This window comes from Athene noctua, chromosome 2 (assembly GCF_965140245.1).
Source record: "Athene noctua chromosome 2, bAthNoc1.hap1.1, whole genome shotgun sequence".
Lineage (NCBI taxonomy): Eukaryota > Metazoa > Chordata > Aves > Strigiformes > Strigidae > Athene > Athene noctua.
The window spans coordinates 157,141,777-157,167,967 of record NC_134038.1 but is presented as its reverse complement, the minus strand read 5'-3'; the positions used below and the strand labels follow the sequence as shown (position 1 = coordinate 157,167,967).

The 26,191-nt window shown below is 34.9% G+C and overlaps 1 protein-coding gene across 4 annotated transcripts in view; it reads left to right on the top strand.

Moving 5' to 3' along the window:
- The window catches only part of BBS9 (Bardet-Biedl syndrome 9), a 313,837-nt gene that overhangs the window by 38,692 nt on the left and 248,954 nt on the right, over nt 1-26,191 (top strand). For all 4 annotated transcript variants that reach the window (XM_074900814.1, XM_074900816.1, XM_074900813.1 and 1 more), the window contains exons 6-9: nt 3,483-3,657; nt 8,131-8,215; nt 9,950-10,133; nt 11,126-11,255. In XM_074900814.1, the coding sequence (XP_074756915.1) occupies nt 3,483-3,657; nt 8,131-8,215; nt 9,950-10,133; nt 11,126-11,255 (574 nt within the window). The remainder of the gene's footprint in view (nt 1-3,482; nt 3,658-8,130; nt 8,216-9,949; nt 10,134-11,125; nt 11,256-26,191) is intronic.

Genomic DNA, 26,191 nt, shown 5'->3' with positions numbered 1-26,191 from the left:
CCCTTCCCTTTCCTCTGCAGGTTCAAGGAGGAAAATCACTTGGGTCCTCATGCCCTTAACCATCACCCCCAGAGCCATGTCATGCTTGATACTTTCCAGGTCACCCCTGGCAGTTGCCAAGCTTGTATGGAGTTATTTATGTGGGGTGATGATTCACTCATCTGAAAGTTTTTTAAAAAATTACAAATTCAGGATGGTGTTGTACTATGAGCTTAGCAGCCATCAGATAAGTGCCAGATCTGCCTTGGGAGTGGGGAGGAACTATGTGACCTGAGCAAGGGCAGCTGGAGGCCTGGAGGAGCAGGACTTCTCCTGCCAGCAGTAGCAAAGCATTAGATTGGTTTCACTCATTTGTCTACTCACAGCCTTAATGTGCTTCGACTGATACTCTTTGAACTTGTATAGTTGCTGCATTTCTTTTATGAATACATTCTTCTTTTTTTTTTTAATTACACTAATAAGTGTCAGCTGTTAGTGATGAAAAGGAGCACATTCAGAATTGTAGGAACCTTAATATTAAATAACTTTCAAATTCACATATGCATCTTGCTTTATTTTTTAATTGAAACATATAAGGTACTTTATTTATAGATCACTCTCATTTTTGAATCATATGTTAGTAAAGTCATTGCAGTGTTCTTGGCTAGTACTTCAGAGACAGCATAAGCAGCAAACCAAATGTTCATTCTGACTAAGATCAGTAACCTCTTGAATACCACATATTTCAGGTGCAGAATGTCAACTACAAGTTTTGAATTAATCAAAAAATTGTGAAATCTGTCCTATGAAAAATATTTTAAGAGGGGAAATGATTCTTAAAGACTTAGTAAAGCTGCTTTATACAAATAATTTCAGAGGAAGCCTACTAGTTATGCATATTTAAGAGGTGTGTGTATATATGTGTATCTAATGTGTTTGCATACTGTAGAATATGTTTTTAATTTAATAAACAATAAATTCTAAGATTGAACAGCAAGCGCTCGACCCTGCTTTCTAATTAAAAAAGTCTGTGTAGAAAATCCTAGGAAAATCATAGCTCTAAACAATTGGTCTGTTTAGCAAATGCTTTTGGAGATCTATGTCAAACCCATAATTTTTTAAAAAATGATTGCATTTAGTCACAGGAAACATTTCTTTGTTGACTTTTTCTGTTGAGGTAAAAAGTTTACGTTTTCTAGAAGGGTGTATGGCTTTAATCTGCACGTAGAAGAGGAAACATTTAAAATGTTTCAAGTTTCCAGTGTAGTGGTACAAACTTCAGAATGTTGTAGATTAAACTTTTGAGACTTAAATCATCAAATTGAAGTTGCTACTGACAAGTGGTCACTGATTTAATGAGCTGCTATAAAGATGATATATTTAAATTTTCTCACTTGCAGTAGTAGAAAAAACCCAAAGATATGTTAGTTTGAATTCAGTATCAGGCAAAATCTCAGTCTGAACAGTACTTTAATAATTTCCACTTTGAATTGCTTTTGTATAACATGTATTATTAGTACAGATTCTGACATTTTTCAGTTTAGGAAGATGAGTTTTCACTGTTTCTCAGCTAAGTTTCTTTCTGAAGCCAGCCAGGATTCTTAGAGTACTTCTCTCATTTAATATGGAGTAAGAGATTTTCTAACATTGAATAAAATTATTTTCTACGTTTTAATTTATTAATTTGTAATTGGAAGTGCTATTACCTCCTTGCTAAAGCAAAATTTAAGTATTTGATGTTGTCAGTTAATGTTATCCCTCCAAATACAGACAAAACCAACAAAACTCCACTAAATAAGAATGATAAATTTAAGGTTTTCGGAAAAGATCTACATAGAACATAAGGGAAGAAACATATGATTACATGCTTGAAATGCCATTGGTGTTGCTGAAATTACACTGCTGAAGTTGTTTTGCAGCTCTATCTAATCATTGGTGTGAAGGATTGAAGTATTTTAGCTTTTTCATAATAGACTGAAAGATTCAACTTTGCCTCTACCCAACAAACAAAATGAATTACACTTTCAAAGGTCCTTCCTATCAAATGGTTGATATTTGCAACAGGTATAGAACAGACAGTAAATTGTAAGCAGAATCAGGAATAGAAGGATGGGAGATCTTGATTTTTAGAAAATTGGAAAATCTGAAAAAGGGATGAGGGAGGAAAGGACTCAGCTGCTTTACCTTCCTTTCTTTTTTTTTTTTTCTGTTCTTACCCTAAGCAATATTTTTATTGTATGTTTTAATCACAAGGACAAATAACATGATGTAGTGGTGACCAATTACACTACTAATTTATTTTTAACTAGTTAAAGTTTCTGTGAAGAATCATAGTGGAGATAAACAATGTTTTGCACTGTACTTTATATTTGTTGCTTTTTCAGATACTGAATATCTCTTTGACCTTTTTTACCTTTATTTAAGTGTCAGAATGAAGTTTTAGTCTATTTTTGTTTTGCTTCACCTTCTTAGGTTTGAAAACAGTTCTTAAATGATTGAAGATGGAGCTTAGTGAACAGACAATGTGTTTGGGTCCTCCATGCATATAGAATAATTCCAGGAACACATTAGATTATTTCAATGGAGGTGTATGGACATTTTGAATTACAAGTATTTCCTGTTAAATTTGCAAGATAGGGGCTTATCTCTGAATTCAGGAGAAATACTTGAGCTTCAGAAGGTGTTCGTCTTACTGGTATACCTCTCTTTGAATCCATGCAAAATATCGTTTATTTGAATTGTTACTTTGCATATGAAGTACAAGTTGCATAATCAGCTTCTGATCTCAGAAATCTTCCAAATGAGACTTTGAATTTAGATTGGTGTACTTGAGGCATGACAGTCGTGTCCTAAGGCTGCTGGATAATGGATGAGGCTTGAAGTAATTTACTTCCAAGCTGATTTTTTTTTTTTTTTTTTAGTCTTGTTGGTAACATGGAATAGAACTGTTTTATTTTTTAATTTCCTTGAAGACAGAAAATGTGAATGCAAATTGTGAAAAAATATTACTATTGTATTATTTTCACAACAATACATATTTGTAGGACTTTCTGTTGTATTGCTTAAGTAGACTTGAAAGAGTAGAATTAGTTATTTTTAAACCACAGTCATTATGACTGCTTGTAAGATATAGTGGCATTTAAGAACCAGAATAATTTGGGGTTTTGGAAGTATTGAAATATTTATTTAAACTGGAATTGTAATAATTATATCTTTAGGAATTTTTGTTTGAAATAAAATACCTAACTCTTTTTTTTTTCTCTTAATATATTCTGAATGTTGTTCCCACAAAAATCTAATTGTTTATTTTAGTAAGTAAGCTTTTATTGAGGTTGGAATATTTAGTGTTCTGCATAGTAAACACTCATGTAAATTAAAATGAATCTTATTTTTGTTAGGATTACTTATGAGTACAATTTTAATTTACTAACAATTTTAGGATTAAAGCTACATAAATAACATTGCTTTGTGTTCTTTGTATATCTTTTTTTTGCTTTCCTTAGGTCGAGATTTGATATGCATACAGTCCATGGATGGGATGCTCATGTTGTTTGAACAGGAAAGCTATGCTTTTGGCCGTTTTTTACCTGGTTTTCTTCTGCCTGGTCCCTTGACTTACAACTCTCGGACAGATTCTTTCATTACAGTGTCTTCTTGTCGACAGGTTGAGAGTTACAAGTACGTGTTCAGTAATTACAGCATATTTTGGTGCTATGACTTAGAAATTCTTACTTTTGTTTACATACTAATTTTTATTGTCTTTACCAGTATTGTATCCCAAAGAAGGTGATAGGTAGTTGCAGGAAAGAAGGAAAATAAAATGTCATATGTTGTTGAGTGATTACTGTCTATGTATAGTCACAGAAGAAAGCATATTGTGTGTGCTGAGGACTTTATGGTCCTATTTTATTTGTATAAATGTCTCATTTACTACCTTATCAAGGCACATCATGTTGTGCCAGGTTTTTCCCTGCTTTAGTTCAGTCTAATCTGTGCTTTCAGTGTTGTCTGCACTGTAGTACTTGAGCAAGATGTTCTTTCCAGTTGTTTCAACAGGATTTTTATTTTGATGCAAATAGGTGTTAGTCTGTTCAGTTTTCAGAACAGTTTGGAGACAGGGCTTTGGCTTTTGTGATCATAGAATCCTTTTGAAGGAATAAGGGCTGGTGGGGAGAGATGGAATCCACGTGACAAAGTGACAGAGGATGCTTCTTAACTCCCTTGACTGCTAGACTGAGGGATAGGTGCTAAATCCAGCATGTAAGTGATGGTATAGGGTATAAGGGTCAAGTGCACAAAGGGGGTTGCTTTCATGATATCTTAGATGAAGTGAGATGAGTGGGGGCCCATATTAAGGGCATATTTACAAACACCTGCTGCCTTGGCAGCAAAGAGGAGGAACTAGAAGTTGTATGTGCAGTTAGAGATGTGACAGGGTAGATTGCATGACTAAGGTGCTCTAATTGATGACTCTTCAGGAAGAAAAGACAGACAAGGGGGGATTTGTGTTCACCATGGGGGAGCAGCTTGAATACATGGGGCTCTCTTACAGAACCACCATGTTGAGAGTTTATCAAGCATCCATCTGTTCAGAATCAGGTGGATGCTTGAGGAAGGGAATGCTGTGGTGGATGTCTCCTATGAAGCCTTTTTTAAGCAAGAAGTTTCCCAATGGTAGGCCCTTGTTCTCATGGAGGACTAATGTCTGCTGGGAGGGCAACATAATGGATTTCAGCAATGTGTAAGGTTTCTGAGGTGCATTAAGGAAAACTTTTTGATGCAGGTGCTAGACAGCCTGGCTAGGGAAGATAGGGAAGATGCTTTGCTGAATCCACAACTCAGAAAGAAATGTTTAAAGGAGTAATGGTCAGCATCTGCTGCTGACTGTTGCAGATATTGCCTGCAGTGACCATGAGATGATATAGATTAAGATCCTGAGAGAAATGAGGAAGATAAGCAGTGGACCAAAGACTGTAGATTTCAAGAACAGACTTGGACTTGTTCGAGGAACTGGTAGGCAGTATCCAGTGAGAGGCTGCCCTGAAGGGCCAAAGGGCTCGAGAGAGCTGGTGAATCTTCATGCATAACCTTCTCAAAGACCATGAACTATCCATTTAGATGTTAAAGAAAGTAAGAAATTGCAGAAGACAGCTTGAATTGACAGGTATCTCCTGGCTAAGTTGAAATGGAAAAAAGTAAATGTATGAGGTGGAAGTTAATATGGACTACTAAAGAGGAATATAAACAACATGTAGGCATTCAGGGGATTGGAACAAGAAGATATAAGCTTGGTTAAAACTTCTACTGGTAGAGGGTCTGAAGAACAAGGAATTCCACAGATACCTCAGATATAAAAGGTAGATCTAGGAAGTTGACACACTACTGAACACATTAGGCATCTTTAACAAAGGTGTGAAAAGACCAAGGAACTTATCACTTGCTTTGCCTCATCCTTTCTCCACTGAAACTGCCAAGGTCTGCTCTTAGGCTTTTTTAAATCTCTGTGCCTAGCAGTAAATTGGGGTGGTATGGTGTTTGGGGCTACTACACATGATAAAAAAAAGAAATAAAAAATGGAAGAAAAAGTGGCAGAGCTGTCAAGCTACAGGGTAGTAGTGGTCTATAGTTCTAACTAGCAGTCAAAGATGAGTGATGTTCCTCAGGAGCTGATACTGGAGCCAGTATTTCTTTAACATCATCATCCTGCACAACAAGACAGAATGCATGTCCTGAAATTCAAGGACGATGCCAAATTGTAGGAAGTGGCTAATATAGAGAGGGTAGGGCTGCCACTCAGAGGAATTTCATCAAGCTGGAGAAATGGTCTGACAGGTACCTTAAGATTTTTTTCAGAGGTAATCATATTAAAAAAAATAAGAACATGACTTTTTATGGATTATGCCTTGGGAATCTAATCTGGGGAATGCTTTCTCACACTACCGCAGTCTATCACCTGAATTTCTCAAGCAGTGCTCTTACTCTGCTTAAGGCTTGATCAGGTGGTTTTTAGATTCTAGATAATGCATGAGCAGATTATAGAGATCATGTATTTTTTTCTAAATACAGGAGAAGATGTATATGCTTCAAATAAAAGTAATTTAATAGAAAATGCATATTTTTCTGAAGAAACAGAATTTATTAACATTGATAAGGAATTAAGAAATACTAATTTTCAAGAAAAAGTCTCATGCATTTTCATTATGTTTAGATTCTTGACTTTTACAAAAAACGTAGCTAAAATTTTTCTGCAGTCTATCACTGATTCACAAGTGTGCTGTCTTTATTGTAGGAAGGTGTAGTTTTAAAGGGATTCTTCACTTGGTTATTGGTCTTCAGTGCCAAGACACTGCGGTACTAATCTCTAATGTGTGTCTGAACTCTTAGGACATTAGAATAGAGTTAAGTAGTCCTTCTAAAGTGAAGGAAATAGATATGGCAAGGAGAGAAGAGGTTATTTTTATGGGACTAAACATGTTTTTTTCTTGTTATAGTAAATGAAAAATGCAGTAGTTCTGTCTAGTGTTTTTAGCAGAACAAGTTGCCAAACTTCAAATTATCCATCTTCCTGTAGCTCATACTGACCAATGCCTTCATTTGAAAGCAGTATTTCCTGGGCTGATTCTGAATTATTTCAAGATCTAAAAGCAAAATGCCTTCTGTTTAAATGATTGTATACTTGATGCCATAGCTGAATTGAAAGTTTGTATTGGTCATCTGTGGCTTCATTTTTTTGTGATGAAAGACTTGTACGCAGGTAGTTGGTACTTAAACATCAATACATATTGCTGTTCAATGGGAGTTTGGTTTGAAAACTGTGTGTTAGTCCCTGATTAGTTAATAAAATGATAATGTGGTAGCCAAGACTACCAATAAAATATGGTGAAAAGAGAAGATTTTGTTAGGTCAGAATCTGCAACTTCTCTTCTAAATGTGTTAAACTGAAAAAGGAAAGTGAATTTGTTCATACAGAGGACACAAAGACATGATAATTGTACTAAAAGCGGTTTATTTAGTATTTTTAACTGGATCATAGGATTCATATTAAACCATTAAATTTCTTATTCCAAGTACACAGTTTACTTCTGCAAGTAAAATAATTTTAGATACGAAAATTCTTCAGTAACGAGCACCACTATATGCATCTGAAATGTGAAGGCTGCTGGTCTTACAGTTTTAAATCTGTAAATCTGACAATATACAAAAATATGTACTCTTATGTGTTAGATTTGAATCGGAACATTCAGAATTGCATTGGTTTGAGCTTAGGGGCTGATGGCACTCCATGACTTCCAGAATGCTATCTTTTGGATACATTTTTTGTGTTTTTTTGTTGTTTATTTCACTTTTGTAGGAAACTTTAGTATTTTATAGATTACCTAATGTGCATACATGGGAAGCAGGGTATTTCAGAGAGAACACCAGCACAAATTCAGGAAAGAAATAGATGCAGAAGAGTTACTGAGGACGCAGTTTGAACATTGGGGATTGCATAGGTGTAAATTATGACAGGTAGATGTGCTGAGATTTTATGGCAGTTTTGTTCTAATTTCTTCATTACCATATTTTCTTAGTATGGTTGGTTGGCAGTTACAAAATAGTAAAAAACCCACACACCTCCCATCTTTGCTAGATGTGTCATCTACTGGTGCAGTTTACGGTTATCTCTTGGATTGGAACCACTTAAGTTTACTTAGTGGATGTGCTTGAGAGTGTAACTGTTAGATATAGCACATTGTATTTCAGGGTAGTTTAGGAGGTTTTTTGAAAGCTTAATAAGAGCAAAAAAGTTTATTTTTTGTTAGAGTCCTAATTTCACAATTTGAAAATATGTTGTTTTCTTGCTTCTTTGTGGTCTAGATTTCTATCCTCTAATATATTTAGCTGTTGAATTTAACACCAGATAAAATCTGAATAGAAATGTTTGTTTTAATTTCTGCCTTTACAGCTGTGTTATCCTACCATGATATTTATCTTAACATCTTTGCTGATGATAGATGTGTTGCACTAGGCTTTCTAACAATCCTTTTAGACCATGCTTTTACTGTGTATGTATACTCATAATATGATAATTATATTTTATTTTTTACTTAATGTAAGGATATTGCCTACAAAGATATTTTATTTTTTACTTTTTTAAACTTCCTATAACAGATACCAAGTGTTGGCATTTGCGACAGATGCTGATGAAAGACAAGAAACAGAACAGCAAAAACTTAGTTCTGGAAAAAAACTTGCGGTAAAACCTGTTTATTTTACATAACTGGTGTAGTACATTGCATACATGTTGAAAAGACCAGTGCTAAGTAACGAATGGAAACATTGTCTGCTGACAAAGGACCCAATCCAATTGCCATTAAAGGCAATGGAAAGACTCCAGTAGATTTCTATTACGATTTCTTTGAGCCTCAGTTGTTTAAGGTTGGGCCTTAAAACTCACTGTTGTTCTAAGGAGGAGGAAAAAAAAGAACTGTGTACTGGAAATAACTATTTCTAAGGCAGTCTTTGTAATACAGAACCTAAACTGTAGTAAAAGAGATATACAGGTATACCTAAAATATTTCTCATGTTTTTAATTTAAGTCTATTTGTGACTTTGTATTGGATTTATTTACAAAATTAACCTCATTCTACTTGGGGAATCTTCTGTACTTAGAGAAAACTCAGCAGTGAAAAATGTTTCCATAAATAGTCAGTATCCTGGATTCTTTGTCAAAAACCTGTGGTTTCAATGGTCTTCAGGAGGTCCCTGGAACTAAGTGTTTAATATTTGATCTGTCTCCTGTTACAAGGAATAGAATTTAATTCTCTGTGGTCCTGCAGTAGAATTGCTTGTCTGCTAAATGTACTGCGTAAAATACTAGATTCAGCATATCTCAGGTGTGACAGTAAAATATTGGGAGAGCATCTTCCTTCCAGTGTCTAATCATAGAATTTTTTCGAACTGTAAGTCAGTCAGAATCCTACATCTTGAATTAGGAGAAGACACAGTTTTTGAATAAGAAATTTGGAAGCTTCATCAGATATGCTGCAAATTAAATAAGTTTTTAAAATCTAAAATGAGAAGCATACATGGAGAAAAATGTATTAAGCCTGGCTTTTTTTTCCCTTTGATTGTTAAGGTGGAAATTCCAGTTTCACATATCAGATATGCTGGTATATTTACTCATTCATTCTATGTTCTTTAAGCAAAATGATTGATACTGTTCATATAGAAAGTGCTGACAGTTGAACTTTGATACTTATTTACTTCAGAAATTCTGAATTTCTGTTTAAACAGCTTGGCAGCAGGCAAAAGCAATTTTTGCATGTGTAAATTCGTTGAAATTTCTCAGAGGAGCTGAGTAATATTGTTTAAAGATGTAAGGATATAGGCAAGACAGGATTTGTAAGTAGTTGCTTATTATATCAATATATGTAGTTGGAAAAGTATACAAGCTGTGATACACACAAACATTCCTCAGATTGAATAGTGTACATTAGTGACTGCAAGCATGAATATTGGCTTATATGCCTAAAACTTCATCTATTTCTCCATTTACATGTAGTGGTAGAAGAAGTTATCACCTTTTGCTCTCTAACCTTGCCCTTAATATCTTAAGGACATGTATGGAGGCAGATTTAAATGATTCTAATACTCTGTTCTTGGATTTAATAGTTAAAGTATAAAGCATTTTCATTTTGAATGTGATGTGTATTTTAAAATTTAAATATATTTAAATGAACTACATATAGCCATCAGTTAATGGCTATTTCAGAAAGTGGATGCTTTTGCTGCTCTACTCACAGTAAGGAAAGTTACCAGCTGCCTTCAAAATAAGAGGATAACTCTCCTTCAGAAAAGACCTTGATTTTGCTTTTCTATCAATGTTAATGATATTCCCGTACCTTGATGAGTTCTGAGTCTTCTCTTAAGTTTTGTCTTTAAGATGCAGCTGTCAACTGATCTCTGGAGCATGTTTTTTCTTTTGAAGGTGGATTGGGTTTTAAACATCGGAGAGCAAGCACTGGATATATGCGTTGTCTCCTTTAATCAGGCAGTTTCTTCTGTTTTTGTGCTTGGTGAGAGAAACTTCTTTTGCCTTAAGGATAATGGGCAAATACGATACATGAAAAAACTTGATTACAGTCCGAGTTGCTTCATTCCTTATTGTTCAGGTTTGTAAAAGGAAAATTCAACATTACTTTTGCAGCTAAGATTTTTTTTTTTTCAGTGAATATTTTTCTGAATAAGCTGTTTGTGTAAAGAGTCTGGAATTGGAGCTCTCTTTTTGGATGAATCGGGTTTATTTTAAGATGTTACTTAGTGTGAAGTGTCAAAATTTTTAGAATCTAAATAGATATTTTCTTATCACCAAATTGAGGTACTTGTCTAGTGTCGACACGTTTTCCCAGGCTACCAAAACAACAAACATGTAAGAATGAGAGATTCTGGAAGAGTAAACTAGTGTTTGAGGAACTTCTGTCATTTACTGATAGTTAAAAAAATCAAATAAAGTTTACTGTTAGGAGATGAAACTAACATTATATTGTGTGGAAGCAACTTGGTTGGATGCCACTATAGAACTACAAAGTCTTAATGTCTATTCTTTATTAATGTCTCAAAATCTATCTGATATATTTTTGACACCGTGTTTTATTTTAGACTTAAAATATGATTTTAGACCTTATAAATATGAACTTAATGATATTCATATTTTATACTTCTGATTTAAATTATACTATAAATAAGCCCTATAAATGCAAACATTTTTAATTAGTATTCATAAATCAATGAATTAATGAAGAGTATAAGTAGCTGATATTTAACCAGTGTGTATTTTGTCATACCTATCTTGGCATGCCAACATGGCAATTATGAGTCTTTGTTCGTCATGTTTTAAATTACCAAACATGGCTGGCTAGAACCTTGGAAATTTGTGTCATGTGTTGTGTAGTATGCAGCTGAAATTTGTATCCATAATTAATCACATATGTCCTTGGTGATTGTCAATGTAACTTTCATAACTTTTGACACTTTAATATATATTAAATTCATTTATAACAAGTAATGGCTTAAAAGAAAAAGTAGTGTAATGATATAAGCCTCAAAGAAAAGTACTGGCTTTTGAAAATCTTTCATCCTAAAACTATTTTTATATCTTTAACAGTGAAAGAAGGAACAATAAACACTCTAATTGGAAACCATAGTAAAATGTTGAATGTTTATCAAGATGTTACTCTGAAATGGGCCACTCAACTTCCCCACATTCCTGTATCAGTAAAAGTAGCAAATTTACAGTAAGTAACTTGTTGAAGTTTATTTTTTTCAGGTTAATTTCCAGTTGTGAAATTTGATTTTAGATCCTAACAGTTCTGAGGTATGTAACAAATAAAGTGACTGGTAAAAGGAAAATTCAGAGTGTTTTTCCTTTGCTTTGTAAAATATTGTTTCATTAATGGGTATACTGTTAATTCGAGAAGAACATTAGAATTGCTGTACTGTGCTTTAGAGTTTATGTTTTTCTTGGGTGAAGGTAGAACCTGGGGTATCATGCCTCCAGTGGAGTAGTGTCTTCTTTAAAAGAATGAAAAGTGAATCTTTGCAATATGGTAAGAGCCTTCTCTGAGACAGGATAATAGGAAATCTCACTGAAAATCTGTTCTTCATTAAGCATTTAAGAGTATATGAATTCCAGAGATGATTTGTTGGAGCAGATTATTAAACTCCCATGTTAAACTGTGGAAATTAAGGAACTGTTTGAATTGCTGAGTATTGCACCGCAACGGACCAAAACTTTTTGTAATACGCATGACAGGTCAGGGAAAAACTGGTTGGGCAGGGGATCAAGTGTGACATATTGATAACTTGTGCTGAATCTATCACTGAAATAAGCAAACTACAGAAAAGTAAAAACAAGTTTACAGCCCAGTTTATGCCTATACTGTGTGCCACTAGAGCTGTGGTGGGTGCTGGCTGCCCAGTGCCTGTGACCATACGGGAGGCCGTAGAAGTGTCCTTGTCATATAGATTACTTGTGATTCCCAGCACGCTTGTGGCTGCTGTGCCAACATGCACTGGATCGTTGAATATTTGATCAGAAGTTGTGCATTTTATTTCATAACAAATGAAAATGCAACATCTGACTAACTAGCTTTACTGACTTGTGCAGAGTAATCTAAGGGATGTTTGTATTTTGTTTGGTACTAATGGTTGCCTAATGATTTTTAAATAATTTATAATTCAAGGTTTTTTTAGACTTTGTAGAGAGTCATGCTGGCTTTCATCCAACAAGTCTTACAATTAAAATATAATGAATAGTCTCAGTGGGCCAGTTAGTATAAACCAGAAGTTAATTATACATGATATGACAGTACAGCTTTTGAAGTTTGGAAGAAAACATTTGTGTCAGAAAAAAATTGAAAAAGGCATTGATTTTTACAACAGCAGATTGTACTAACATTTGTATGTACATTTATTTGTTGGAAACTCATGTTATTGAACCATCACTTTAAAGAAAGCCTCTAAGAAGTTTATGCAGATGCTGCCTATTCTGCCTATGTGAACTTTAATGCTCAATAGTTTGATCTTAGTGAGAATTTTGAGAGCCAGACCATTTTGCTAATTAGTTTCAGAATTCTCACAGACCTACTAATGCTAGGGTTTCATTTGGAGTATTATTCTGTAGAGGGTGGAGAGACAGCAGTCTAGTTGCGCAAACCTCTTTATACAGGTATCCATAAATGAAGGAACGTCTGTGTGTCTAGAGCCAATGGCCTGAGAGGTGGGGAGAAGTCTAGGGCATATGTGTTTCAGAGCTATACTTCTGTCTTTCTATTTAAAAATATGTATTATTCTTGTGGTATTCTTTCTGGCATTAAAAGTAAAGATGAGCTAAACAGCAAAAACTGGAGTAAAGTTTATAGAGGTAGTAATTTGGCTTAAATAAAACATGTTTTTTTTTTTTAAAAATAATTTGAAAGGAAATTCTTTGCAAGTCAATGTGATAATGATTTTCTAATACTCCACTCAAGAGAGGCCTCAGTCTCAGTTGGGGCCTCTGGGCACTACTGTAACATAAATAATATTAAGTACTTTAATAAACATAGAGTTGTTAATCCTAGACTGCTGAGAGATTGAAGTGCTTTAAATATGACGTATGTCAATTAATTACTTTCACATCCTTTCCACTTTCATTGCAATAATACATACAAAATAAATGGAGTATTCTGAAAGGTGTTGTCTCTACAGATCATGTATGTTCATCTGTATTTTCTTGTTGGCATAATGTCTATTACTTCTAATGTATTACTTAAGCTTGCTGGATAAGAAAAGCAGTATTAGAAGCTATTTTATTTAAATCCCTTGGGGCAGGGGCAGTGATTGCCTCATAAAGGCAGTCATATACTTTATCCTATAATCTTGATAGTCTACTTCTAAGATCAACTGTTCAAGTGCTTTGGAGAATTCCACTTAAGTAACTTGTGCTTCTAATGTGTGCCCCCCCCATATTCTTTATTAATTGATTTTTTCTCTTACAATAATGTGAAATGCAGTATTTCCTTACTGCAATACCAGTATGTACACAGTGATAATAATGCACTACAATTTTGGGGGTTAAATTCCAGCATAAACTGCTCTACTTGCATCACATTGTCAGAAATGTGCGAGGAAAAATAGAATCAAAGCTAAGTGGTTACTTATAACATTTTTGGTGAGGTGTTTCTGTGCTCTAAAAGTGATATATTTTTAACTTTTGCCTTCTTTTGCCACTTTTTTGCCTTCTGTGAAAACCTGAATATTCTCTGTCAGGAAATGGAAAATTTCCTATAAAATATTGTGATCAGAAACTTGAACTACAGGCAAAAATTTGAGAGTTTATTCTATTCTGGATTTTACCTATAGATCTCTATAACTATGATCACTGAACTGAAAGTTCCGATCTAATCATTGTTCTAGAAATTTGTCTCTTGTTTTGCTAGAAGTTTATATTCTGGTTCTGTTAATGTTTAGTAGTTACTGTTTATGACATTTTTTTAATGTCAAGAGCACTCCTACATGCTTAACACTGCCTGAATTGCTTCAGAGGTATAACCACTTACATTTGCAATTTGGACTAATTTAAACTGCTTAGGACTTTGTCTCTGCATATATTCATCTTTCCATTAATAAGCCTGCTTGGACAGTTACATTTTTCCATTCCCTGTGTTGTCATCCTTAAATTTATGCTTGTGCAAAAGCATTCTAACTGAAGCTGAAGCTCTTGAAGGAAATGGTTTAGGTGTTCTTCCTGAATTGATTAAAAAACCCCAAACAAACCCAGAAGAACCAACAAAATCCCCCTTCTGAAATGAAGATGAACTGTCCATATGCTGCAATTAGAACAGCTGAAATCTAGGAAGTTACACAATGGAATTACAAGAATTCCTACTTGCCTCAAATTTTCACTGTTAAAGTTGTAATTGTGAGCATCAGTGTTTGCTTAGTATCCACCATGATTATATAAATATCTTCTTAGAACTGACTTCAAAGTCTGTTCCCTTTTTTCTTGCCCTTTAGTTTCCATTTTTCTGTTTCAGCAGAGATCTCTTTTCTAAGACCTTTCTTGTGCCTCCTTTGCAAAAAGGAAATTTCATGAGCAGTATCTCTTATGTTTATAGATTATCACTTCTATGAATTTGTCACTTTTTGATACTTCTTGATGTGTTAGATTTCTCCCCCCCCCCTTTCAGGTAATTGTGTGGGAAGCAAACCTATAGGAATATTGTTCCTACACAGAGTTCCTGTTAGCCAAAACGTCTTTTATGAAGTTGGCAGGGATTTGAGCCTGTAAAGGCAGTGACTTAATACTCCTTCACCAAAAAGGTGGGTTATGTTTGTCTGAGTCATCTGAAATAACTTGCTCAGAAAGTAGCAGAAAGTCACTTTTTAAGGGCCTATCACAAGTCATATTTGTTTTTCTGTGCCTGAATTATCCTGTCTCCAGATACTTGACCATAAAAGGCCCTTGGAGTAGATTAAAATACTTAGACAACTACTTTTCTATTTATTTGACACTAACTCACTTGGCAAAGCTGTTCCTTAAAGTACCATGTTTTAATGGCTGATTGATTGCACTAAGTAATACTCTGACCTGGCTGCCCTGAAACTAGAATATTATGTTAAGGTGCATTCAGTCTGAAACAAAATAGCTCGCGTTGCTAGCCTCAGGGATGTTTCCATCACAAACATCTGAAATGCCACTGTGGGTTGAGTTAAAACCATATAGATAGAGCATTATAGCTTGGATGTAGTCTCGGGAAGGGGATTTCTGTTTTCATCACTTCCAAGTTACAGGCCTGTTTTTGCAATAGGAAAGTATGAAGCCTTTAAATCAGGGACTTTGTTTCTTCTGAACATTTTTAAAGTTCACTGGTATTAATTTTACTACTTGGTCTTGTTTGCATGCAGCCTTTAAGTTATATCTGATAAGCCTGTGAATGCTAAAATGTAGTCTGACTTTTTTCTTTTAAACGGAAATAGACTACAAACTTCCTCAAATACCTTTTTTTTTTTTTTAAAAAAAAAAAGTCAGTATTTCATGATGTCCCTAACTTTGGTTCTTTCTGCTTTCGGCTGTCCATCAAAAATTAAGTCTGATGGTATCTATATGGCAAAAAAATACACCTTTCCTGTGGAATTGTATCAGCAGGAACAGTTCTAACAGTAAATCAGCCTTCCCTCAGGGTTTAGGGGATGTGTTGTAGGAATGGTATTTCTTCCCTCTATTTAATCTGCTGGGGACTCTTACTACTTTAGGCACCAGCTCATCAGTGAACTTCTTGTTTAAATGAAGGATATTTCCACCTTCAGCCACATTGGAATTTGATTAGAAATACCCAAAAGAGAAAACTTTAGAGCCACCTGTAGTGCTTGTCTGTAGGTAATTAGATGCTTTGCGTTTGTGGTACCTCTTGCTTTTAGGAGTTACATCTGGGAATTAGAATATGGGAACCAACTTTCTTTGTGAGCATTTGTATGTACTAATATCTGTGAGCAGAGAGACTGTTCTTCATGGAAGAAACACTCTTGAAGCAAATAACCCACAAAATGACGTGTAAACCTTGTAAAATGTAAAGTTCATTTTATTACAAGGGGTTGACAGGTATGGACAAGTTGGTGAAAGTTACTAGAATGTTTGCTTTCACTTTCATTTATTTGACAGATAAATATCATTTTACTTGGTAATGGAACAGTATGTTTTCTGAAGAGGAAATATAAAGCAGTCTGGAAAGGGTTTTTTTATGCAAAAGTAATTTATCACCTTTAAAGAATAAGAACTTCTGAGTTTCTTAAAATATTAGTTTTCCAGAACCCAACTTTTTAGCTTGAGTCCAGCTAGTAAATAGATTTTCATTATTTGAGATGGGGGGAAAAAAAAATATTTCCTTTTTAAACAAAAGTAGCTGTTGAAAAGCCAGGAAATAAAAGTAGATTTTATATGTTCAAGATGGCAAGCAGGGCTACTCAGTTAGCTTTATCCACACTTCAGGTCTTTATGAACTTCAATTCTGCCTAGGTTTATAATGAGGAATGATCCCATAAAAATATCACAGGGTTCCAAGTCTTCACCACTGATTCTGTTTTGCTCAGTTTGCAATCGAAAAGTGCTTTTTTTTCCTGCAAACTGCTAGCAATACAACTGACTGTGGTATTTGAAATTTACTTATGTAATTTTTTTCTTATTGCTTCTCCAAGTATGATCACTGCAGGCTTGACTATAGGGATCGTGCCTGAACTCCTAATGTCAGTGTTGTGAACCACCAGCCCATTAAGACTCTATGACATAGTAATGTATTTATCAGCCATTTCTTAAAGCCAGCAGCTACCCATAGGCCATCAGTGTTTGTGTTTTGACTTCTGCTGTTCCATATTTTGTAATGTATTCTACTGAATTAGAGACAAAGTAATAAATTCAAAGTTGTATTGTGTAGGCTGAGATGCAGGAAATACTGCCGCTTACTGAATCACTTCAGAGTTGCTGACTTAAGATGCTACAGTAGTGTCCAATTTTCTTAGTACTCGTAAAACAAAGTAATTCAGTAGGTCTAAAATTTCTAATGTTCTTGTATAAGTCCTTCTTTCCCTTTGCAGAAATAATAAAGAAGCAGAGACTGTTTAAATAATGAAGGTATTGAAAATTAATTTTCTGTGTAATCATATTAATTAGTGTTTGAATATTTGTATTGTCTCGTGGTGCTGATAGCCATAGCTACTGCACTTTCCTGTCTCTTGGAAAATACCAGTTGTGTTACAGTTACACGGGTGCGTTACGGGAGAGTATTTTACAGTATTTTCAAATACCTACAAGTTATTTTTGGAACAGTGACTTCTAATTTACTGAAGCAATAGTCTCTCACTATGTGATGAGTTAGCATTTTACTCCTAGCCACCTCTTTCCGTTTTCTTCCATCTTTTGTGATAAAAGCATGTGTAACATGCATAACAGATGAGTAGTGTAAAAGACATATACAGTGTTGTTTAGTTACCTAGTAATTTCCAGCCTGTTTTGCTTGAAGGTAGTGATTTCTTGCTACCTGTTTTTGACTTTTCTGGTTTGCCATATACTACTACAGGCATGTGGCATTCATTCTTTATAACCAGAGATGACCACTTAAGGATACTTAGAGATCAAAGTGGGAAGGAGTTTTGACTTGGTAATCTGATGTGCCACCTTGTGTTATTGTTGGCCTTAGCTATTTGAGGACCATATGAGCAACAATGAATGTCTACAGAAAAAATCCTGATGCATTAACCCTAGATTCAAAAGAACATTTGAGGAAGGGTTGGGTGGTTTTTATGGCTTAGTAGTTTACTGTATATGTTCCTGTCCAGTCTCTCCCTGTTAGTCTGCTGCTTGACTGCAAGGCTGCATTGCTCTGGTGACTCTGACCAATAGAGATTGTCCCTACGCCACCTCCAGTGCACTTTAAAAGCCAAAGTGATATGTGCTGCTGCACTTCAGGATTACTAATCCATTTGCATTTTGAAGGGGAACACAGTACTGAAAGAGATATTTATTGTCTTTATTGCACTTTAAAACAATTCCATCTTTACCCCAGCACCAAACAATTAAGTATTTTACAGTTATTGGAGTGTACATCCATGCAGAGAATCACTTTTTTGCCTTCTAGAAAAATGTTTAATAAAATACTCCTTTGGATTTTCTGTTTTGTTAGTATTTCATAATATTAGAATGACTAGTAAGAAATGTGTGGTTTGTATACTTATTTCTCTAATGCAGTAAAGTTCCTGAGGACTGTTGTTCACTGGCTTCTTAGAACCAGAACTTGTCTTCTATATATGACTAATAGCTTGAGCCTGATGTAGTTAACATGCTTGTAACTTCGTGACATTTTATCTGAATAAATTTGCATATAAAGTCTCCGATTCAGCAACCTGTCTCCATAAAGAAGAGCACATAAGGTAGTGTTTAAATTCTTTGTTTTGACACAGGATTAATTCCCAGGTTTGTACTCATATGCAGCTCAACAGACCGATCAGTTTAATTTAAATGAGGTATGTGAATCAAAAGATTAGAGTTCAGAATTTTGGTGTATAGCCATTGGTTGAAAATGTACATCATGAGGTTTTAGCTTCCAGTATTTTTTTAAAAGAAAATTAAAATCTGCAATCAGTTTGCAATTGAGAAAATATTGGCCTCGTCCAGATATGAACTTGAAATTAAAACTTGTTCTCTGGCACAGAATCATAGTACATTGGGTGGTTAGATGAACGTGCTTTGTGTAGCTGTGCTCTCCAAACAGTAGAAAGGCAACAGGAACTGAATTTAACTGGAAAAAAATATGAAAAAATATTGTATTTGAATTAAGTATATAAGGTGTAAAAGTGCAATCACATATAGGGTAATAGTGGGTGGAGACAAAGTAAACGCCTCTCATTGGATTTTTTAGCTATCCAGATGCTTGAAAAGACTTTGTTCTTCATTCCAGCCCATCTGTTATTCCTTATTATAACTGACATCACCACAGCTACCACAACTGTTAAAGAATCACCATATAAAAATGGCAAAACTTACATATAAAACCAGCAAAACTTAGCACTTGTTACATAGTTTTATGGAAAGAAAACTGCAGGAATCAAACTTTATAGTTTGTTGAAAGATTTTTCCTTTTTCTGTACAGTAGTACTGTAGTAGAAGCAATGCCAGTTAATGACGCACAGTATGAACTGTTCAGTTATGTGCATGTATATATATATACACATTTTTATCTGGGAAGTTAATGCAGAGAATTCTAGAATCTATCTACTTAAACATAACTGCGTTTTAAAGAGATGTTCTTAAGAAAATGATTGCATTTGTTTTTATCACTAAATTGCCACTGGATTGTCAAGAGATGGCAGTACAAAGTATTACCCTTTTTAAAGGTCTTTTGAAGACATGATTTTAATAGGTGTAGCTTATCCACAAAATATGATTGTATTTCTTTTACCTTAGTAGGATTCTGATCCTGCAGAAGACATAGATGTGCCAAGTACTATGGCCAGCATATACTGTGATTCATGACTGAGCTTTCTAGCAAGTTAGTTTTGAATGGTATTTACTGTATGATATTAAGTACATGCCCATATTGCGAGTTCTCCTAATTTTATTGCATGTCACTTACTTGCTTTTTCAAAAAGCCTACTTTTTATGTTCATATGCTTTTATAAGAGTTTCAACTTATATTAGGATAACACTTAAAATATTCCTACCCTTATGGTTCTAGAGAAAGCCTTAAAAGTGGAAATTCTAACTGCTCAAGAACAAGAAGGTAAGTAACTCCTCCTGTAGTATTTAAAACACAATACTTGCTTTTGAGCAAATAACATGGGATTTTTTGGCTAACCTTCAATTTCTTTGTGCTTTTTCAAGTTGTGACACAGTAGAATGTAACAGTATCAGGTTCTGAACTCAGTCTTGGAGTTGGGTGTTGAGCAGTAGGGTGGAGTTTATGGATGTATTGTGACACTTTGCCCCTGGAAGTGCTGGACATCCTGTTTGAAAGACAGTTATTATCAACTGTCTTCAGGTTGTTGATTTTTAAGGTCTTAACATGAAAGACATTTTTTTTGTATGAGGACCAGCAGGTGGGATATATATGTTAAGCTGTGGAGACAAGAGCCAGCTAGCAGTGCAGAGTGCAAGAGATGCTTTTAAAAAGCAGCTTTGCTCTTTACCAGACAGGGAGAAGGGAAGAGAATAAGTGTTGTTAAAAGCAATAGCATATGCACTTTTTCCTGCCTAGAGTGCTGGTGAATTTTGAAGCTTGTAAGCACATCACTGTCAAACCATGAGGAGAAAGAGATAAATGTTAATGACTGTTTTTAAAGTTACATAATTATTCAATCCTTTCAGAATAAATCTGTGGTAAAGACACATCATGGTTATTTTCGTTAGCCTCTTTGTAGTCTGTGGGTAGTCTAATTTTTCTGATGTACTGTCTAATATTAGCTTGTATGAAACCAACAGGTAAGAATAAGCTTTATCTAAAACCATAAACTTGCTGGGGTGTAGATTTTTATCAGTATAACACCTTGCATCTCTTTATTGTTGGAAGCAGAGATTATAGGGGCCTCTCCAGTTTGCCTGGACTGAGATGGATTCTAACCACTATCTTGAAGTGGGAGAAGGTTTAGATGAAGGATAAACTTTTGAGGCCCTTCGGATTCTATATTCACAGAGCTGTAGCTGCTACCTTTTGGTGTAGCATTAAGCCTTTGGAAGCTGCTATATACCTGTCTGCCAGTGAGAGAGTCTGGCCTTGAAACAGTTTTTAGAATTCAGGTGAAGGAGGTGCAAATGAAGAAATATGGACTTCTTGTTGTAGTTCTAAGAGGGAATGAAGCATGGACATGTTTTAGGTGTGTCACGGTTGGTCTTAATTTCTTACTGCTAACACTGGTACTGTCATAAATGAAATCGTAATGTAATTTCTCTTGTTTGTTATTATCTGGAGCTCTGACTTAGAGGCTGCACTCCTATTTAAAGTAATCAGGTTTTCTTTCAGTACTGACATTCATTTTCAATTCAGATAATGCCACTAAGTGTCTTAGATAGGGAACTATGATAAGAAATGCAGTGTGGAAGTTAGGAACTTTTTCTTGAATGTATTATACTTCAGAGCTGTTTACATTTTTTTGTCTAAAGCAAGATCATACATTTCTGGAGGCCTGTGTCATCACTCTGAATATTCTGGTTTTATTCTGCTTTGTGACATATACTAATTTTAACTTCAACCTGCGTTTTATATAGCTGGCTACTTTAATTTTTAATAAAATCTTCACTGCTTTTTAAATAGTTTTGATTTTATATTTAAAACAACAAAAACCTGAGTTGGTTAATCAGGTTTTTCAGATAAAAATTAATTTTATGTGTCATTTGTAGCATGAGCTTAAAGTGCATGTCTAGCCTGCCTATACCCAGTATGTGTGTTCCCTGCCTGAAGGTGGTGATGTGCATGGATGTCCGTCCCTCTGCATGCATTGTTAAATCTTAACCTGTTAAGGTTCCCTTACATTTAAACTGTCAAGCTGTTATACTAACCTGTTAAAAACCTCCTACTTCATTTAATATCATATGGTAGCTTTTAGGGCTCTCTTGTGCGACAGTTGTGCTGCTTGGCTTGCCCTCACAAGCCTTGTTGTGCTGCCCCGCAGGTGGCAGTAGAGGTCCGGCAGAAAAGACCCCTGACCCAAACTTTTGTGAGTAGTGGTTGTTTTTAACTTGGCATTAAAAGTAAAACCAGTTAATTTCCATCACTTTTTAAGTTTTGTTGTTTGGTGGAAGATGCTCCTTTTTATTTGGTCGCTGGATTGTGTTTGGCCTTTTAGGCAAAGAGTCTTTTTCAAAGAACAAACCACCCAAGTTAAAGACTTGCCAGAATTTGTCATACAGTAAGGCACTAGTTTGCTGTTTTGCTGTGTGGTGTCACTGTGTAAAGGTTCTAGTGAAAATGTCTGCACTCACACAAGTAGAGAGTGAAAGTACTGTATAAGACCTGGAAGCTGGAGAATCCTTCAGGTGTTCAAAATGGTAACACTGGCAAATTCAGGTTTTATTCAGTTCTGACTCTCAGTAGATTTCAGTGCTTATAAGAGGGGATAGGTATTGACCTGTTGTTCTAGTCATAACTTCTCTTTTTTTTAAACTGTTTTTCCACTGGTTATCAAGATGAAATCATGTTTCATTTCCCTCTTCCTCTTACATGTATCTCATAATTTTTTAAACTAGATTTATGTCAGGTATTTTGTTAAAATCAGCAATCTTAAACTATCACACAAATACGAAAGATGAGTAATGCCTTTCTGTAAAGCAACAAGCACAAATTATTTACCACTTAATGATATTCAATATAATTACATATTGTTAAACAGTTATAATTGAACACTTTATTTCTATTATATGTTTGCGTGCCCTCTGCAGAGTGTGCAAAGCGTGTTAAATACATAATATAAATAGCCTTAAAAGAATTTTAGTTTCTGAGAGCAAACAGATTGCCTGTTTTCATGTGTAATAGCAAAATGGGAAAGTCTTACACATACAAGTATTACTTTTGTTGTAAAGTTGAACAAAGTTTTTTATAATGAGGAAGGGGTTTTCAGAAGACCCTGAGGGTGCTCCACAGATACCCGAAACTATATGAAAACTGGTGGTAACTGGCACTGAGTTGCACGAGGTATGCTTTAAATGCTGAACTGTAGGTCTGATTTTGGAGTGTGTGTTTAATAACAGTAAGATGGGCTTTTGACTTTTACTCCCATTAGTTCATGTTAGAAATTCTTAGAGTTTATTACTCCTAGCATGATCTTGCTTCAGCATTTTATAAAATACTTCACACAGTTACAGCTATAATGACATTAAATGGTAGTGAAACTTACAAGTTCCATTTTCAAAAGCACTAAAAAGTGCTATTGTAGTTATGCTTTTGCATATAATTACTTCAGAGAATGATCAAATGAGGAGAGAATTGGATTCAAAATGGTTGAGCACAATTCAGAAATTAGTTTGCTAATTTTGTAGTTTATAAATAATACATTATCAATAAGGGACTGAAAGTATTGCAGGGCATCATGTTTTCTGAAATTATTGATATGAGTAATATCGATTAAGACTACTTCTGAAGTTGAGATAGAATTTTTATGTGCTATTATAAATACAAATAATAAAAGCTGTAAATGCTGCCAATAACCAGACCTTGTCCTAGAAGTTGTCCAAGGCTTAGCTTGTGTCATTCAAGTAGAATTCAGAATTACAGATTCAATTTCTAAGTCAATTGAGTGATCAATTTGGTATTATATAACTGGAAACATGCAAAGCATTTTAATTTCTTCAAAAATGATGTTGTGAGCAATTTGTTTAGTAAGAGAAGACCTACAAAAAGCATATGCTGTTATTATTACCCAGAATCCAATAAAAGATAGTTTTTCAAATTATTACCATATGTGTGTAGGAGTTGCTTTGTACTGTAAAGTTATTTTAGATACCAGAATAATTTGTTTCATACTTTGAGTTCCTCACTGTTAAAGTGTCCCCTTAGATTTGCTATTACTTTGACTATTGTGTGATATATAGTAAAAAAAATAGTTTACAATAAAAGAAATTTAACAAGTAATTGAAATTCCAGATTGTGTGCAAAATGTGCCAAATGAAGTAATGGTATTTGCAGGGATATTGTATGAGTGCAGTAGCTGTGGGGAAACTACTATAAAACCGTTAAATATGCTCCCCCTCCCCCTGCTGTCTTTAACCACTGTTATAAAAGCTTGAGAAAATAAAGCAATTTTGACTGGCTGACAAACATTCCAGCAGAGAAATTATTGTATTATAAATCATGTGTTATAACTGGTTACCCGTATTTTTCTTATTGTTTCTATTGATGTACAAATTCATGGAGGGCTTTAACAAGGAAAGTACTGAAAAAGGCTTTTTTCTATGTGTATATGTTTCATGTTGAACAATCTTCTTTAGGACCCAGCAGAACAGTAACTGAAGCAGAGGAAAAGTGTCATTTGTAGTGCTGCTTTCTTAAACCAATGCTTTTGTCTCTGAGCTAGTGCAGACTTAAAGGATGTCATGACTAACAGGAAAGTTGGTCGAAGTGAGTTTATTTTAAGATGGAATTTTTGAATGTGCATTCTGTAATGCTGACATAAACTCAGAAGTTAAGGGAGATTTATATAGGAAAATCACCTCACTGATTTGAGCTGATTTTGTTTGATAGACTGATTACCTGCAGATGACTGCGAGCTTAAAGGTACATGGGAAGGACTATATTTACAAACCACTTTTGAATGTATTATACTTTAGTAGTAGATCACCAAAGATATATTGCTTACAGTGTAGCTATATTTCTTCATGCCCTTTGGATTTACATTCACATGTCCTCATGGATCTTTCCTTCCTAGCTTAACAGATTCATAGTCTCCAGAAAGAAATTTTAAGATGGTCCAAATCCATTGCTGGAGAATTTTAGAAATTGCCTTGTTTTCATACGTCAGTTTTCTTTCTCCAGTGTGCAACAAGCTTATGAGGCAGTTTCTCTTGTTATACCCCCCCCTTTTTTTTTTTATCAACTTCATTCTTTGCTGTAACTAAAGAGCAAAGTGTGGGCCAGTGTATTTGATAGCATGGTAGCATCTGCTTCAACAATATCCCTTTTTTAAAGACTTTGATGCACCCATGGCCAGTATGGCACAGTTCTTTGCAAACATTTGTCAGGCATTAAGCAAAGTCCTGTACTTTAGGTGGTATTTGCATACCAATACCTGGTCCAGGTATTCACAATAGTCTGTCTACTTCTGTTGTTCATATATACAGATCTCAGGGTTAGCCCAACGTATTTATTCCATGTGCCATCCAGAATTCTGTAAATGTAGCACAAATGTGTGTTGTACAGAGCTTTCTGGACATAAGAAATCTAGGATGAGCATTTCTGCATGTAATTCCAGCAACAGACCCAGTCCTGAGTAAGGAAACTACCTACAGTGGGCAACAAATACTCAACCAGCCAGAGAAACAAGGACTCATGCGTAGTTCCACTTCCTCTCACTTTAGATTGAGAGTTTACAGTTTTTCAGCAGTAACAGTTGCAAACCCCAAGTTTACAGGTCACAGACCATCCCATTCACAGGATGGCTGCTAACGCACGTACTGCATCTGTAAGTTGAAAATCAGTATTAAGTCTTCTACCTTCTTAAACTGTTTGTTGGGGGAGACTTGGCATCTCCAGCCTTATGGTGCTCAAAGACAGCTTCCTATTACAATTTAATTACTTTTTGTAGTGAATGTTAATATATGGTAAAAATCGCAGTGGTAGCTGGAAGCTTTTCTGTGGTAATAGGAACAGTAGTCCCAAAAGAGGGACTGTTTCTGTTTAAGATGAGTTTATATAATAGGTAAGGAGAACAGTGTGTTTTGAGCCCTATTATGTGTGTTCTGTTCCAGAAGGCAGATCAGACTTGTGTGTTCCACCTGCAGCAAAGGGCTAACAGGGGATACCTGTTGTCCAAAAAAAAAAAAAAAAACCCCAACCAGTTTCCATACATTAATAGTTCAACCAGAAGGTTTATTTCATTTGCTGAGTAAAGATTACTTTCTGTAGAAAGAGAAAGCTTAAACTTATCTGCAGCAACTACTTATTTGCACAGTGCCTAGTGGGGTCTTCATTTCTGTATGCAGTTATAATACAACTGTACAGAGTTCAGTGATCCAACATAGTTTTTTCAGAATATTTAATTGAAATTGTGAAACTGACACTGGGTTTGTGGCCTTAATGTTCTGTAAAAAGGCATTTTGGACTTTCCAACTGGACCGTCAGTTATCAGGATTAATCTGTGATACCCGTTTGCCTTCATAATTGCTATTACCCTGGAAAATTTTGGAATGAATTTTCCTATCTGTACTGTAGCCATGCTACAAGGCAACATGGAAAATCAGAGAGAATTCTATTTTTTTATACAGCTACCTAATTTTTTAATGAAGATTGTACTAGGTGCTTGAGGGTGTCAGTGTATGTAAGTTAAAAGAATTTTTGTTAATTCTTAATAAATTATAGCTTGAACACTTATATAAATTAAATGTTTTACATGGGTTTAATTAGTGGGATAGTGCATTAGACTTTCTTATCAAAATTGTTTTATATCTATGAATTAAATTTGGTCTGTCTTTGCTTATATGACTTTGCTTATTTGCAAA